The sequence below is a fragment of the Carassius auratus genome, chromosome 1 (genome assembly GCF_003368295.1).
Source record: "Carassius auratus strain Wakin chromosome 1, ASM336829v1, whole genome shotgun sequence".
Classification (NCBI taxonomy): domain Eukaryota; kingdom Metazoa; phylum Chordata; class Actinopteri; order Cypriniformes; family Cyprinidae; genus Carassius; species Carassius auratus.
Window position 1 is genome coordinate 26464013 of NC_039243.1, and position 15226 is coordinate 26479238.

Genomic DNA, 15226 nt, shown 5'->3' on the forward strand with positions numbered 1-15226 from the left:
ACAGAAAATTATGTTTATTTAGTAGTTTAGCAGTTCTACAATATTTAGTAGGAACTTACCTTAACATTTTGAGGTGGAAACACAAATTAAATCCAATTTTTTTTTTTTTTTACTATAACAGCAGTACTGTATTATGTCACAGATTTCGCTCTCTTTCAGTCTGTCGGGTTCTGTGGTACATTGACTTTAGGCTTGTGCCTGGTCATTGTAATATTTCCACTTTCAGCAGCTGTGGAAAAAATCAGCATCAAACATGACTGAATGTCTAAAACTAACATCCAATTAAAAATAAATAAATCAACTCTACTTCAGAAATATGTGTGCAGTCTGGATTTCTACTGTACATCAGTACTTGTTTGGGTAAAATCCTGGTCTAAAGAGGGTCCTTAAATGAATAGTTCTCAAAAATAAAACATGCTCCATACATATTTCTTTCCTGTTTCTGATGAGACTTTTACCACAGAGGAAAGCTATATTATGGATGGAAGACTTTAGTATGTTATGTTGGAAGAAACAGTTTGAAGTTAAAAATGTTAAAATTATGATTTGTTTATTACAAACACAAAACTTTTGACCTCACAAGGCATTAATTGGTTGATTGGAGTTATGTTCGTTACTTGTGAGCTGTTGTGATGTTTTTTTATCAGTTGCTTGAACTTTGTGCTAATAAAGAAACAAACTCATTGACATCTTGGATGGCTTGCAGGTCAGTAAATGTTCATCAGATTTCCTTTTTTGAGTGAACCATTTCTTTATAGTGCCCTAATTATATTACCTTCATCTGATGCCTCAACTGATTTAGGTTCCTCCATAGCATTCAACATCGTTTCCACAACATAAACTTCTTCTGCATCCTCTGTTGTGCCTATAGCCTGTAATGCATCATCCAGGTCTGTTAATGGTGCTGTGATATCTTCATATCCTGTTTCTGTAGCTTCAGTTAGCTCATAACATAATGCTTTATCTTCATCCATTTTCTGACCTATTGCCTTGACTGATTTTGGCATTGCCTCTGCAGCTCCAGAAATGGTGTCGTCTTCTGACAGCATCACTATAGGGCTTACAGACTCTTCCAATTCCAAAATGTTCTCCATCTCTGTAACAGAGGCCTCCTCTGATGAAGCAAAGCTTTCAACATAAACTTCAGCCACAATAGGAATGTCTCCCTCATACTCGATAAGGTCATCTGCCACAAAAGTAGTTTCTTCTATGTGTGTTTACTGTTGAAGGCAGTTCTTCCAGTTCTCCTCCTTCTGGTTTCAGATGTGACCTGTTACCTCTACCTCTACCTTTACTTGAGCTTTTTCTGTTATAAGTTTTTCATTGTGTTTTTCTCTGATGATGAGGGGGATTCTAAAAAATCAAACCATTAAAAATGTATTAATAATAATAATAATAATAAAACATTAACTGAAATAAAATATTTTAAAACATTATAATAATTTCAGATAATTTATTTTGTCTAGTTTAAGTGCTAATATACCTATACAACTAAATAAATGAAAAATAAAAATAAGAAAAAAGTCACAAAATTACTAAAACTTAAAAAAATAATAATAATACAATCTAACACAGGTAGTAAAAAAAACAATATAAGTATACCAATGATACTAAAATAGCACTACATTTGTGGATTTAGCAGTTGCCTTTTGATTTAAATTTCTCAATATATCAATATCATGTCCTTGACATATGTTTGCAATCTATATAGCTACAATACCTATAGTTGTATGATATATATATATATTTTTTTTTACTCAGACACAAGGCCTGTGAAGAATTATATCAGAACAAATTTTATATTACACACACATTTATATTACATACAGGATGTTCTGGTCCACTGGACCCAGGGATAATAAAAGTGTGGACTTTGTAGGTCCAGTGTATACCTTCACTCTGTCCTCCTGTCTGGGCCTGCTATTAGTGTGTGTGTGTGTGTGTGAGAGAGAGAGAGAGAGAGAGAGAGTCTGAAAGAGTGTGATTGTGAGTGTGAGTTTTGTGTTTCTGCAAAAAAGAGATTTACCCCCGAGTAACTGTAAGATGCTTAGTCATTACAAAAATGAATTTTAAGATAAAATTTGCCAATGTAAACAAGGAAATGTGGTTTAATCTTGATTTCACAGGAATGTAGAAACATTTAAAGCGGATTATCAAAACTAAGCAAAGCATCATACACAATATGGTGTTATTCCACAAATGTACACAATATACAGAAATACTAAATACAAAGTAAATACACTGACAATTTGCTTATACATTTCTTTTACAGTTCATGACATAAAGGCACTGAATTCAGACTCAAAAATCATATTTTAAAAACTTTATTAAAGGAATAAAATTCTTTTTTCAGTTTTGAAAACTGAAATCAACTTCAGTTCTTAGTTGGTCGAGTCAAAGAACAGCATCAACAGTGAAAAACAGCATCAAGGTTAAGAGCAAATGTCTCCAGTGTCATGTCATGTAAATAACACTGGAATTATGTTTCCTAGTTCAAATTTTAAGAGATAGAGTTGGGGTACTCGAACTTGGACTCGGACTCGAGTCCGGACTCGAGTCCAATTTTGAATGAACTCGGACTTGTCACGCACTCGGGTGAATTTGTACTCGGACTTGACACGGACTTGAACATTTTGGACTCGGAGAATATTCCGAGTACAGTCGAGTCCACGTCATGTGAAACAATAAAACCAGCATAAAATTGAAATGATAAATTAATGAATGTCTCCCCTTCTGTCATTTTACTGCACCACACCGGCAGGCAGAAGTCTCATGCTTGCAGACGAAACACACGCACCACTCACTGGATATCAATGTGGATTAGTGATGGGAAGTTCGATTCTTTTCCGCGAACCGGTTCTTTCGGACGGTTTGTTTCAATAAACCAGTTGAAAAAAAAAACAGTTCACCGGATACATAATCCATTGCGATGTATTTGTTATTAAATGAACTTACGTTTCGTCAGATTGCCCTTCATTCAAGCCCTCGGTTTACCCGCACTCATTACATTAGCACAAAATCAGTTCAGAATCAATCACCAAAAGAATCAGTTCGGTTCAGACGCGCTGTGAGTCATTCGGCTTCATGCTGAATCACGAATGCGCAGTATCATCAGCTCCTCGGTTCTCGAATCGGACGCGTCCGAAAGAAACGGTTTTCGGTTCAGTTTACTGATGATCTGAAAACTGATACAACCGGTTCTTGACTCGAGAACGAGAATCGCTCAAAACCCGGGTAGGAAAATCTGACAGGGTAGGATAAAATGTCAGGACACCGGCACATGCTGCAGTTCACTATCATCAGCTGCTCTACTCGTGTTCATGTTCTGTTTACTACAAACTCAGTTTGTGAATCTGTCTTCATTAACTATAAATACAGTACAGATATTCCATAAATCATCCCTTATTCATATTAAACATGGAGTCTTTAGAGTCTTAATTGTTGTCCAACTTCCCTGAAAACCCCTTTGGCCCATACATAATCTACAATATACAGATTAGAAACATGTAGCCCCTATCTTAAAAAAAAAAAAAACGTGTATATATATATATATATATATATATATATATATATATAATTTTTTTTATATAGTTTTATCAAACTTTCCGATGTTTAACAAAATACTTGAAAAATTACACGCATGCGCAGTATCATCAGTTCATCGGTTCTCAAATCGGACGCCTCCGAAAGAAACGGTTTTCGGTTCAGTGTACTGGTTATCCGAAAACCGATGCAACCGACTACCAAAGACAGCAGCAGCAACCAACAGATGCTGCACAGCTCAGCATTGCAGGATTTGACCAAACAAGCAATGCAACTCTATGATGCAAATTCTCCAAGACAACAAGAAATTCATAATGTCATCATTAAGGATCTCCTCACTGGCTGCACTTTACCTCTGTCAAATGTGGGGGAGAGGCATTAAATAACTGAAATGCCATCTTTAACTGGAGGACAATATAGTGTGATACAATAATAAAATAGGTTCATTTGTATTTTCATGCACTTGTAATACAATAAAACCTTTGAAACCTTTTTTGATAGGAAACTAGTTCTGTTGACATAAAATAAAAATGTTCAATGGCAATGACTAGATGTAACAGTGGTATTTTTTTATTACATTTTTATATTGCCATTGGTTTAATGGGTTGAAAGGTTAAAATATTAATAGAATGTAAAAATGTACAATACCAATTTATAATCTTTTTTAATTTAATTACTTTCTGGACTCGGGCGGACTCGACTCGGACTCGGCCTTTAAGAACTCGGACTTGAGTCCAACTCGGCCCCTTTTGGACTCGGACTCGGACTCGGACTCGATGTTTGTGGACTTGGTCTTGACTCGTACTCGACAAAGGTGGACTCGGACCCAACTCTATTAAGAGATATTTAAGATAATAATAATAATAATAATAATAAAGTAAAAGGCACAGTGGATTTCCTCCATCCCAGTAACTGAGAGAGAACATTCACAGGTACAAAAACATTGTTAATTAGGCCACAGTGATTTTTAATGCATGTGCAGCCTCCAAAAACATTTAGGACACATATTATTGTGTCATGATTGGGCAAAATTCTTGGCCACCCTAAAGTCAATCAAGTGTTCTTCTACCGTATAAGAATAAATATATATAAATGAAGTATTCATGTCTGTCCACTTAGTTTTTAATCAAATGCGCAACGCTTCCGGAATCAGACTTTTTGAGGTTTTTTTTTTTTTTTTGCTGTGCAAAACAGTCCTTTATTTCATGAGTATTCATTTATTTTAGTTTTTTACTATTTATTGCAATTTGTTATTCTTCTAGTTATTTACCTAAAGCGGCTAGAGATGGTTAGGTGACATTTCAAACAGATCTTTGTTTCTCTGTCTGTCTATAAGGCTGAAATGAAACTTTGTTAAGACAACAAGGTTTTGTCAAACTATCATTAAAAATTTGTCTTGATGAGCTTTCTTTTTCCAGTTAAAATTACAGTTATTGTAAAAAGTCACTGTCAAAATGAAGCTATTTAAGAAACATGTCTCCCTGCACATGTATGGGACACAATGTTATACAGCAAGGACACAGCAACAAGTTTTACAGCAGGCATATCCACTGGATGTGAAGGAGGAGATGTTTAAAAAAACATATGCGATTTACATTAGCTACTGAAGCATCAAAACACAGCATGGGTTGATAAAACCGCTGTTTGGAATTTAAAAGCGTTCCCAATGATTTTTGGACTTCCTCAACCTCTCCTCCTCCTCATCTGTGGGATTAGCATCCTGTGGAAATCAGAAGGGACATATCTTTTTTGTGCAGAGGACACAGTCAATCAGTTAAAAGGAGTACAAAAATTGGAGTATGAAAGTCAATGAAGCGTTCCAAGGTGGGTTGGGAAGAATCACATATCTACTCTGCTGGGGATTCAGACTGCTTCTTCAGCAGAAGACGCCTCACCGGTTGTCTCAGCACTGGGAGAAGCAGCTTCAGCAGCAACATCCTCAACAACAGGTGCAGTAGGTTCCTCAGCATCAGCTGCTACTGCCTCGACATTGGTGGCTGCTGCCCCAACATCCAGTGTTGCATCCACAGGGTCTGGGGTCTGCTCATCCTCTGCTTTAATCACCTCAATGATGGGCTGTGCTGCTGTGGCCTCAACAACTGTAGCAAGTTCAGCTGCTTCTGCTACTGAAGCCACCTCGGTCGCTGCTCCTAAATGGAATACAGTGAGCAGGTCTTCAAGAAACGCCAATATGATCCAAAGAGAATCCAAGATCAAGTGTGATTAAAAAGTTAAAGCAGACTTAGGAAATGTGTTATTATGCTAAATAAAGAGGGTTAGCATCAAATGTTGCTAATCTATCGGTCATTAATAGAACACCATTAGAGAGAATATGAGAACAGGATGATGTGCACATAGATAGTGGAAACCATTCAGTAAGATTAGACTTCAAAGAATCCAAGCTCTTAGAGTTAGCATTAGAAAAATTTTGGGAGCTCAAAGTGAAACGTACTTGCGCTATGCCTCAGAATTAAGAACCTGCATGGATGCTCAAGACAATGCAGACCCATCACCAGGCAAACATCATAAGCAGTGATTATTTTTTTTATTATAATGTAAAATGTATGTTTTAATGTATCTTAAAATGTAATTAATTCCTTTGAATGACATCATTAATCCAGACTTCAGTGTCACATGATCCTTCAGAAATCATTCTAATATTCTGATTTGCTGCTCAAGAAACATTTCTCATTACTAGTGTTGACCACTACAAAGCCCCACACATGGCATGTAGAAAAAAATATTAGGCTAAATTGTGTGTGCACAATTTACTATTTCGTTCCCTCAATTTATAAATTGTGTGCATGATTTACTAATTCTTTCCCTCAATTTATTTTAATAATTTGTTCCCTCAATTTGCTAAATCGTGCACACAATTTATAAATTGAGAGAACGAATTAGTAAATTGTGCGCACATTTTAGAATATCGAGAGAACGAATTAGTACATTTTGCACACTATTTATTCATTTTTTTTCTTGTATGTCATGTGCGGGGCTCTGTAGAAAACAGTTGTGCTGCTTAAAAAAAAAGCCATCTTCCAAAAAGTCAAATTGAAATCGTTGTAGCATTTAGAATGTCTTTCCCAGTCACTTTTGATCAATATAACTTAGTAAAAAAAGAAAGAAAGAAAAAAAAACCTCTCATAGTAGTGTAAATTTATAACATTTGATGATAATAATATGAAAGCACTTTTACCAAGTATAAAGTTCCATGGCTGTCATCAATCATGCTTATGTTTAATTGCCATAACTTAAACTTTCTGCAAACGCTAAAAAGTTGTGCAACTAATATTGGAAAAGTGCTTCTATTCTGAGTTATGTGAAACACATTGCTGCAGGCAAAACAAGTAAAATGGGACAGACCAAAATGTATAGAAAAGTTTTATATTGAAAACTCAAAAACAGACATGCTGCTAAGACATGGTTAAATTTATACTCACCCTCCTCACCTGATGGGAGAACAAAAGTAAGGTGGTTAGCAGCACGCAAACAGGAGAAGTAAACAAGTGAAAGCTGCTCTAAATGTAGCTAGCTTAGCGGCTGCTGAGTAACCTCAAACACAGGATCAGGCCTGAAGAACTGTAACATACACATACCAGCAGCAAACAGCAGCAACACGTGACACCCTGCCTCACGGCACCCATCAATTCAATGAAACCAACAATGAAAGATCTCTGAATGGGAATCTAATTCCAGCTGTCTGTGTAAATTATTTCCACTTTACTGATGTTGAAAGATTAACTGTGATCTTTAACAGGCAAAATGAAAACCAACAGCACTGGTTGCTCTATGCCACAAAAAAAATAAAAAAAATAAAAACATACTTTTAGGTCTGGCCTCAAGTTGAGCAATTCTTTCATTATATCTTGCACTGTCAGAGTTTATGGTCTTATAAGCCTGTAAGGAGGACAAAGGGTTTAGATTTTAGTTTTTGTAAAAAATATTATAATATTAACAACGTATTCTAAAACAGGATGAAGAAATAAAAATACATACATAAACAAGAGCAGCAGTAAGCGAGCTTCCACCAAGTACCATGTAGGCTATGTTTGTGCCGGACACAGGAAGACCAAAGGACATCTGTCGCATAGGGATCACAGCTTTTGAAAGATAAAGGGAAACACTTATCAGTACATGCAAATTAAGTTGTGTCTGTTTTCCATCATCACCCATCAATCCAATTTTGAAAATTTTTGCAGAAACGAATAACTGAATAAAGTCTGCTGTACTGTATTTGTTACAATCCGTTGTTGTAATGTTCTTTTCACCAGTACCAGTAATTGTGCCACTAATTAAAGTTGTATCAGAGAATGAGTTTGATAGGTGGATATTTTAAGCGACATGCAAAGTTACAGTGGACGAGACAAACCTGATGCAGCAAGCCTGCGTTTTTGGCTTTTGTGTCTGTGCATGCATTTAGGCAAACACATCCTCTGTGTAGCTGCAATGAAGCAGCAGAAGAGAACACAATGTCCCACAGTTAAACTGCTTCTCCCATCCACTCTCTTAAAGCAACACCAGAGCACATGCACAGGACAAACTCTACACATCACAAAATCCAGACTTTATATAGTTATTTCCAGTTTAACCAACAAGAATTTTAGGAACGACTTCAATGACAAAGTGACTGTACCAAGATGGACTGTGCCTCATTTAATCTCATTTATGGCTGAATGCGTTAAAGGACTGTTTAGGTTAAGGTAGACCAGCAGGTGTCCAGGACAACAGGTGCACAGTCATGCTCTCTGAAAAGTAATAGCTTTACACATAAACACTGGCATAACGTAACGCCACTTGTGTGGAGACAGCAGACATGTCAATGTGCAGAACCCAAGGCAAATTCAAATTGGCAGAGAGCCATGCTTAGGGCCTGCTTCAGATATTTGGGAAGTTTTAGAAAATGCCTGAGCAGATTTTGTGAATACATCAGTTCAACCATGCACGAAATGCTCAGCATAGTCAGCATAAACTGGCCCTCAAAGTTAAAGCAGACAAGGATATCTTCACATTTTAAAACAATAATGAAAAAAAACGAAAAAAAAAAAAAAAACGTGGCACGCAGTTCAAACTGAGTGAATCCTTCAGCAGGAAATTAATTTTAAACAGATCAAACTCTGCTATTTTCCACAGATGCACTGAGTGAGCAGGGAAAGGTTTACATGTCCCAGCAGTTTGTTTTGGAAAACTCTGTATTAAAAACAAACGCAAAATTAGGAAAAATGCTAATATCAAACAAAATTAACAATGAAACAAAATGAAACACTCTTCTTAAAAATGATAATAATATGCAATTTCCTTATCAGTGCAGGTTGAAATGTTAAAAATGAGCTAACAATCATAGAATAAAGCACCAATTAAAACTAAATTTCCAGTTTTCATGCATGGGTTGATTTACTTTGCAGGTTGCTGCACACATAATCTATTGATTAGCACTTTCCTACAAATGATGCAAATATGTTCAAGAAATAATACCATATAAAATCATGAAAATAATCACAACAGTACAAACAATACCTTCTAATCATTGAAAAAAAAAACACATACAACAGACTCCATATTCCATTACGTAAAGCACTCTTCCAAATGCAAAGACAAAAGAGGTCTTTCCAGTATATTGATTTATGAAATCCCTAGAGAGACTTAATATTGCATTTTCTATCTATAATGATAATTTAAATGCAGAGAATATAGAAATGGATTAATTTAATGAGCATATCTCACGTTGCATAACAAATAGGCTATCAGAACTCAATGTTCTGAATTGCACTGTTCTGCAAGTCGTAAAACCACTGATACACCTCCTAAAAGAGACCAATTAAAAGTGTCCAAAAGTGTCAATGACTTTTTCTAAATTTTCCCAATTTCCATTTCATATTTCAAAGAATTTTCAACGTGCTTTTTAAAAACGTATTTATTTATTTATTGTCGGCTAGTGTATTTAATTTGCAAAATCGAAACTGCATTGAATATGGATTGAATGATGGTTTGGAAAAATCGATGTTTTCTTACCATTGCTGAAAGGAGTGAGTGTTTTGCGTGCCAGAGGCGCAAGTCTTTGCCAAGCCACTCTGCAGAACATCATTATTCCCGCTGTGAGTCCAGAGTCTGAGTCACTGAAAACTTCTACGAACAGATTTATTTGCTACTAGCGCGTCTCTAACACTGACCGATCCTTTTAAACTCCGTCTGTCGCCTCCCTCTGTGTCACGTCATGTGCTCTCATTTACACTGCTATGAATACAGTACTGCATGAAACAATAAAAATAAAATAAATTGTTAATTGATATTTACGTGTATGATTAGGCTAGAAGATAAATATGAATATAAATTCTAGCCTTAACATTAAACAGAAAATATTTATTAGGCATTATTATTATAAAAAAAAAAAAAAAAAAACTATTCTAAAATTTTCATATGAATCGTCTAGAAATTGAGGTCTCCACTAAACAACTTTTTCAGGTCTGACATGGTTTACATTAATTATGAATCTGATGTATTTATATTTGAATTGCTATTTCAGTAGACAAGCATATTAAAAGCATATTAGAAAATAATATAAACACTGCTTTGTATTATTTGAAAATAAAGCCAGTTCTATAATATAAATTTGCTTCTTATTCAGTAGGTAATCAAATGATAATAAAAAAAAAAAAATAATAATAATAATAATAATTGCTATTTCAGTAGACAAGCATATTAAAAGCATATTAGAAAATAATATAAACACTGCTCTGTATTATTTGAAAATAAAGCCAGTTCTATAATATAAATTTGCTTCTTATTCAGTAGGAAATCAAATGATAATAATAATAATAATAATAATAATAATAATAATAATAATAATAATAATAATAATAATAATAATAATAATAGCAAATCACAACTTTTATTCTGAAATCGCTACCGGATGTTCAGAAGTTTTCTACTGTGGCCGCTGCTTTACGTAGGGAATGCGGGAAAAATCAGCAGGCATGGCGGGGCGCGGGAAAAGAAAACCCAGATCTACGCCGCAGGTACATCTTAAAACCCTCATCAATTCGTGGCCAGCCACAGTAAAGTTGTCAGTTAACCTATTACGTTGAGTATTTACTGAGAGGTGATGTGCTGCTCGTTTTGTGAATGACTTTGGCTCATATGCCTTTAACATCATCCACTAACGTTACACTTCGGTTGTTTTGTTTGTACATTCAACCTGCGTAATCCGTGCTTTTAATATTATGTCAATAATCATCATGTAAATGTCTTTTCGTGACTTCAGTATTCTTTAGCTGCAGTGTTTTACCCAAAATGTTGTGTCAGTATCAGAACATTGGATCAGGTGCAAAAGCTTCATCTGACATTAGCTAGACATTACATATATTTGTGACCATTACAAATATTAATCTGACTTGCACACCTATTTCCTATTTCAGCATAACTGTAGATAACTGGTTTCTTTACAAGACTGAAGTGTTCCTTATTACAATCATTTAGTTTAAGTCTAAAACAGTTAATGCTGTGGGTGAAAAACAAACCCATCATCCTTTAATAAGTTTTACAAATTATAAAGGCAATTTAATCAAGAGAAAAATTATTTCAGTCTATTTGCTGCTAACGTGAAAAAGCTGGTTTCTGTTTGTTATATTTTATCACTTAAAAAATTATTTCTTCCTGTGTAACTTCTTCAAACTTATTATTGCCTGTTCCAGACAGAAACACCAAACGGGGAGGTGAAAAAAGCAAAAGAAGGCCAGAGGGATGAAAAGACGGCTGAAATGCGAGAAGAAGTGGAACGATTGTACAAGCTACGCATGCCTGATGATTTTTTCCAGTTTTGGGAATTTTGCAAGGGTCTTAGTGCTGACTGTCCTCAAGGTATCTGTCTTATATTGAGGGTTCCATATCCATACCAGCACTATTCACTTTTTTTTTAAATTATTATTTATTTTTCACTATTATCATAATAATTTTCAACATATAAGTATTTTAAAGCAAATACACTGGTTACACTGGTTTTTCTGTGCTTTACAGATGCCCTAAAGGAAACACTTGGGCTTCGGCTAGTTGGCCCGTTTGATATCCTGTCCAAAAATCACAAAAACTCATCTTCCTCTCAACCCAACTTTCACCTACATTGGCGTTATTTCTATGATCCCCCAGAGTTCCAGACCATCATACAGGGCAATGTTGACACCCAGCACCACATGGGCTACTTCAGGTGACTGTTTACCTGTAAAATACATTAATTTTTTAATTGGATAAAAAAAAAAAAAGTTGCAAGGGTTATTGCAGTAGCTATTTTTGACACATAAAAGGTGTTTCAGTTTGATTTTCTCACTGTACATGTGTCCCTGTTCAGAGATTCACCTGATGCTTTGCCTGTGTTCATTGGGGAGAATGAAGCCAAGAAGGGCTGTACCATCACACAGATGGGGGACAACATCTTTGCAGCTGTTCTGTGAGTGTCTTCAGTAAATAATACAAGTATAAATTAAAATAGGTATAGATGCTTTAGCCGGTTGCTGTTTTGGGCGATGTCTACCAAACTGGCATCAGATGATGTCTACAGTGAAACATTGCGATGGACGATGACATATCATTTTCCACTAGATATTTTCATCTTCATCTCATCAGTAATTTTGATTTTGGCATGCTCTACAGCAGCTGACCACTAAAGGTCCGGGTATACTTCACTTTCCCTGTTCCGTTCTGTCTCATGCACAGCCGCGTCCTCAACGTTTTCAAAGTATACTCATATTTCACATTTCTTTCCCCCCATTTTTAACACTTGTAGCCATCATTAGTCTAATTTATAAATGGTCCTTTGGTGTGATGATTTATGAATTTATTAAATTAAAATTTGAAAATAATTATCAAAATGTGGTGTAGTTTATATATATTCTTTTTTTCTCTTTGCATAATGTTACTCTCTCTCTCTCCTGCCACACTAGGCTGTTTTTACAGAAGAAAAAGAAGGAGAGGGGACAACAGAAAAATGAAGCAGATTTGGACTGGTTAGAAGAAGATTTGAAGCGAGAGGCTGAGAGGTTAAATTTGCCTCTGGAACAGAAAACTAAAGCAATGAGACAAAGAGAAAGAAAGGTGTGTTTTGTAATGTGATGCAAGACGGTTTGACAGAAACACCCCTTTATCACTGTAAAGTTTAATGTCAGCAGTTAATAAAATTAATTTCCAGTGATTTTTATTTATTTATCTTTTTTTCTGCAGGTGGTCACAAAGACATTTCATGGAGCGGGAATTGTGGTTCCAGTGGATAAAAATGATGTTGGATATAGAGAATTGCCAGAAACGGATGGTAAGCCTGAAAATCTCACACAACTGTTTTAGCTTGTGTTTCCTTTTAATGCTGTCGATTTAATGTTATGTTACTTTGATGCTATTGATTATGGAAAAAAACTACCCAGTAAAATGATTTAATTATGCAGTGTTGAATCAAAATATTTATTTCTAAAGCTACTTTTTGTAATGTCTATTTAATGATTTTCTCATCTAACACAATGACTTTAAATTATCTTTTTGGGGGTAAATTATATGCAAATTATTAATCAGCACATGTAATTAAAAAAATGCATGTCCTGACAACCCTTATTTAAATGTTAATTTACACTGGCTATTTTGTGAAAATGCTGATATTGCTTTGCATTTTGCATCATCAATATTAAACTGTGTAGTGGGAGATGAATCAGAAAGAAGACTTTGATTTACATTTAATTTTTCCTTCTTCATTTTGTTTACCTGTAGCAAGTCTGAAGAAGATTTGCAAAACGATTGTAGAGGCCAAAGATGATGAGGAGAGGATGAAAGCTTTCGCGCCCATTCAGGAAATGATCACCTTTGTTCAGTTCGCCAATGATGAATGTGATTATGGCATGGGCTATGAGCTTGGGATTGATCTGTTCTGTTATGGCTCTCACGTAAGATTAACACACACACACACACATACTGTACAACCAACACTACAACAGATGTTCAAACCTAAATACTTACAAATATGTATATTTATGCTCCTTTATATTTAAATTTATTTTGCAGTTGTCTTTGCATTAAGTATCTGGATGCCAAAAGTTTAGTCTCTACCACAGGAACAACTAATTTACAATTTACTATTGAACACACTTTTAAATGTTTTATTTATCTATTTAAAAAGGTATATATTAATGCAAATTAATAATCAAAAATAACAATTACATTTTTCATTTAAATAGAAATAGCTTAAGTGAATTTAATACTAATAGAAATAAAAGATTGTAATAAAATAACCTTAAATAACCTTGACCTGACCCTACCATGTTTATGGTAGATATTTTGTATAAGTTCTTTATTTTAAAGAGGTCATTATACCTCAGCGGGTCTTTTAGACTAGATTTACATTGCATGACATAATGCACAGAAATAGAAGATTTTTCCCGTCTGTGCATTGACTGATGATATAACCAACTGCTTATATTAATATCTTGCCAAGACGAGCATTTCAACCAGAATGTGTATTAAACCACATACAGATTTGCATACAGTTGCTGTACTTTTTACGTTTTTGCATTATGCCTTGTTTATGTCCAGAGAGACTTAGAACATTTTATAATGCCTCCATAGCTATTACCTTTAATAGCTTTCTGCTTGCCATCCAAGGCTATCTTCCAAAGAGTGTGTCCTTGCACTTTAATAGCCATTTCTGACAGGTTTCTTATGACACAGAGTTCTCCCAGACAACTGCCCATTGCCTATTTTCTTTTCTTTTTTCTTTTGGTAGTATTTCTATAAAGTGGTACGTCAGCTGCTGCCAATGGCATACAATCTGTTGAAGAGAGACCTGTTTGGAGAGATACTAGAGGCGCACCTCGCCAGCCGTTCCCAGGACAACCTGGACCAACTCGCTACTGTCTGATGTATATTGAGTGAATGATAAGCTATTCAGAATGACTTCCTGTAAATGTTGTTTAGTGGGGTCAGAAACCGATTATACTGCACTAAATTATGCTGTTAGGTGCTGCTGGTTCATTGAAAATGCTTCAAAGCCCAGGAAAGGTTTGTTTCTTAAACCTAAATTACCCTTGCATTTCTAAAAGTTGTATTGGATAATTAAATGTAACCATTTCCCTTTAATTGGATTACCGCAATTAAAATGAATGGAAACACATGCTTTTTATAAAAACTGCTTAGTCATACATTAAAAGTGAAATCAAATTGAGATTTCTTCATCCTGAGAATCAACATTTTCAAGCAATACTGTGCCTTTCCAAACCTGAATCTCTTTCATTTACACTGTCTGTCCATAGAAAAATGAGTTACGGCTGCTGAGGGTTCAGTATGTTACATATATTATTTACAGTTGTGCTTTCTGCGTTGCCATTCAAATATTTGCTTAACCCAGTTACTTGAAAGCAAATGGTCCTTCAATTTGCCAGTTTATTTAGATAGTGACTCCTGAGTGCTGATCAACAACTTAGCTGTGGTTTCAGATCAGTTCAAGTTTATTTCTGTGTAAGCAGAACCACTATAAAAAGCAAAAGTGATGATTCTTGTTGAAATGGTACCTTAAGTAATCTGTACTGAGAAAGCTTAAGTTAGAAAATGAGTTTTCAGTGTCAATTTATTAGTGTCTTTATTCCTCATTATGATCATTTTGTTATTGTTGTCCAGTACTGTTCCAAAGTAGATGTTTAATAAAGTGTATATTTTTATT

The 15226-nt window shown here is 35.1% G+C and overlaps 2 protein-coding genes across 2 annotated transcripts; one reads left to right on the forward strand and one right to left on the reverse strand.

The window, feature by feature from the left end:
* Positions 1-4368: 4368 nt before the first annotated feature.
* LOC113105836 (protein MGARP-like) lies at positions 4369-9722 on the reverse strand. Its single transcript, XM_026267188.1, has 5 exons — positions 9553-9722; positions 7540-7643; positions 7368-7440; positions 6984-6992; positions 4369-5693 (listed from the first exon to the last, which is right to left on the reverse strand). The coding sequence occupies exons 1-5, from the start codon at positions 9623-9625 to the stop codon at positions 5407-5409; spliced, it is 546 nt and encodes a 181-aa protein (XP_026122973.1). The 5' UTR covers positions 9626-9722; the 3' UTR covers positions 4369-5406.
* Positions 9723-10457: 735 nt separating this feature from the next.
* On the forward strand, positions 10458-15226 carry LOC113105843 (histone PARylation factor 1). Its single transcript, XM_026267194.1, has 8 exons — positions 10458-10556; positions 11232-11397; positions 11554-11740; positions 11882-11980; positions 12474-12624; positions 12751-12838; positions 13285-13457; positions 14294-15226. The coding sequence occupies exons 1-8, from the start codon at positions 10494-10496 to the stop codon at positions 14426-14428; spliced, it is 1062 nt and encodes a 353-aa protein (XP_026122979.1). The 5' UTR covers positions 10458-10493; the 3' UTR covers positions 14429-15226.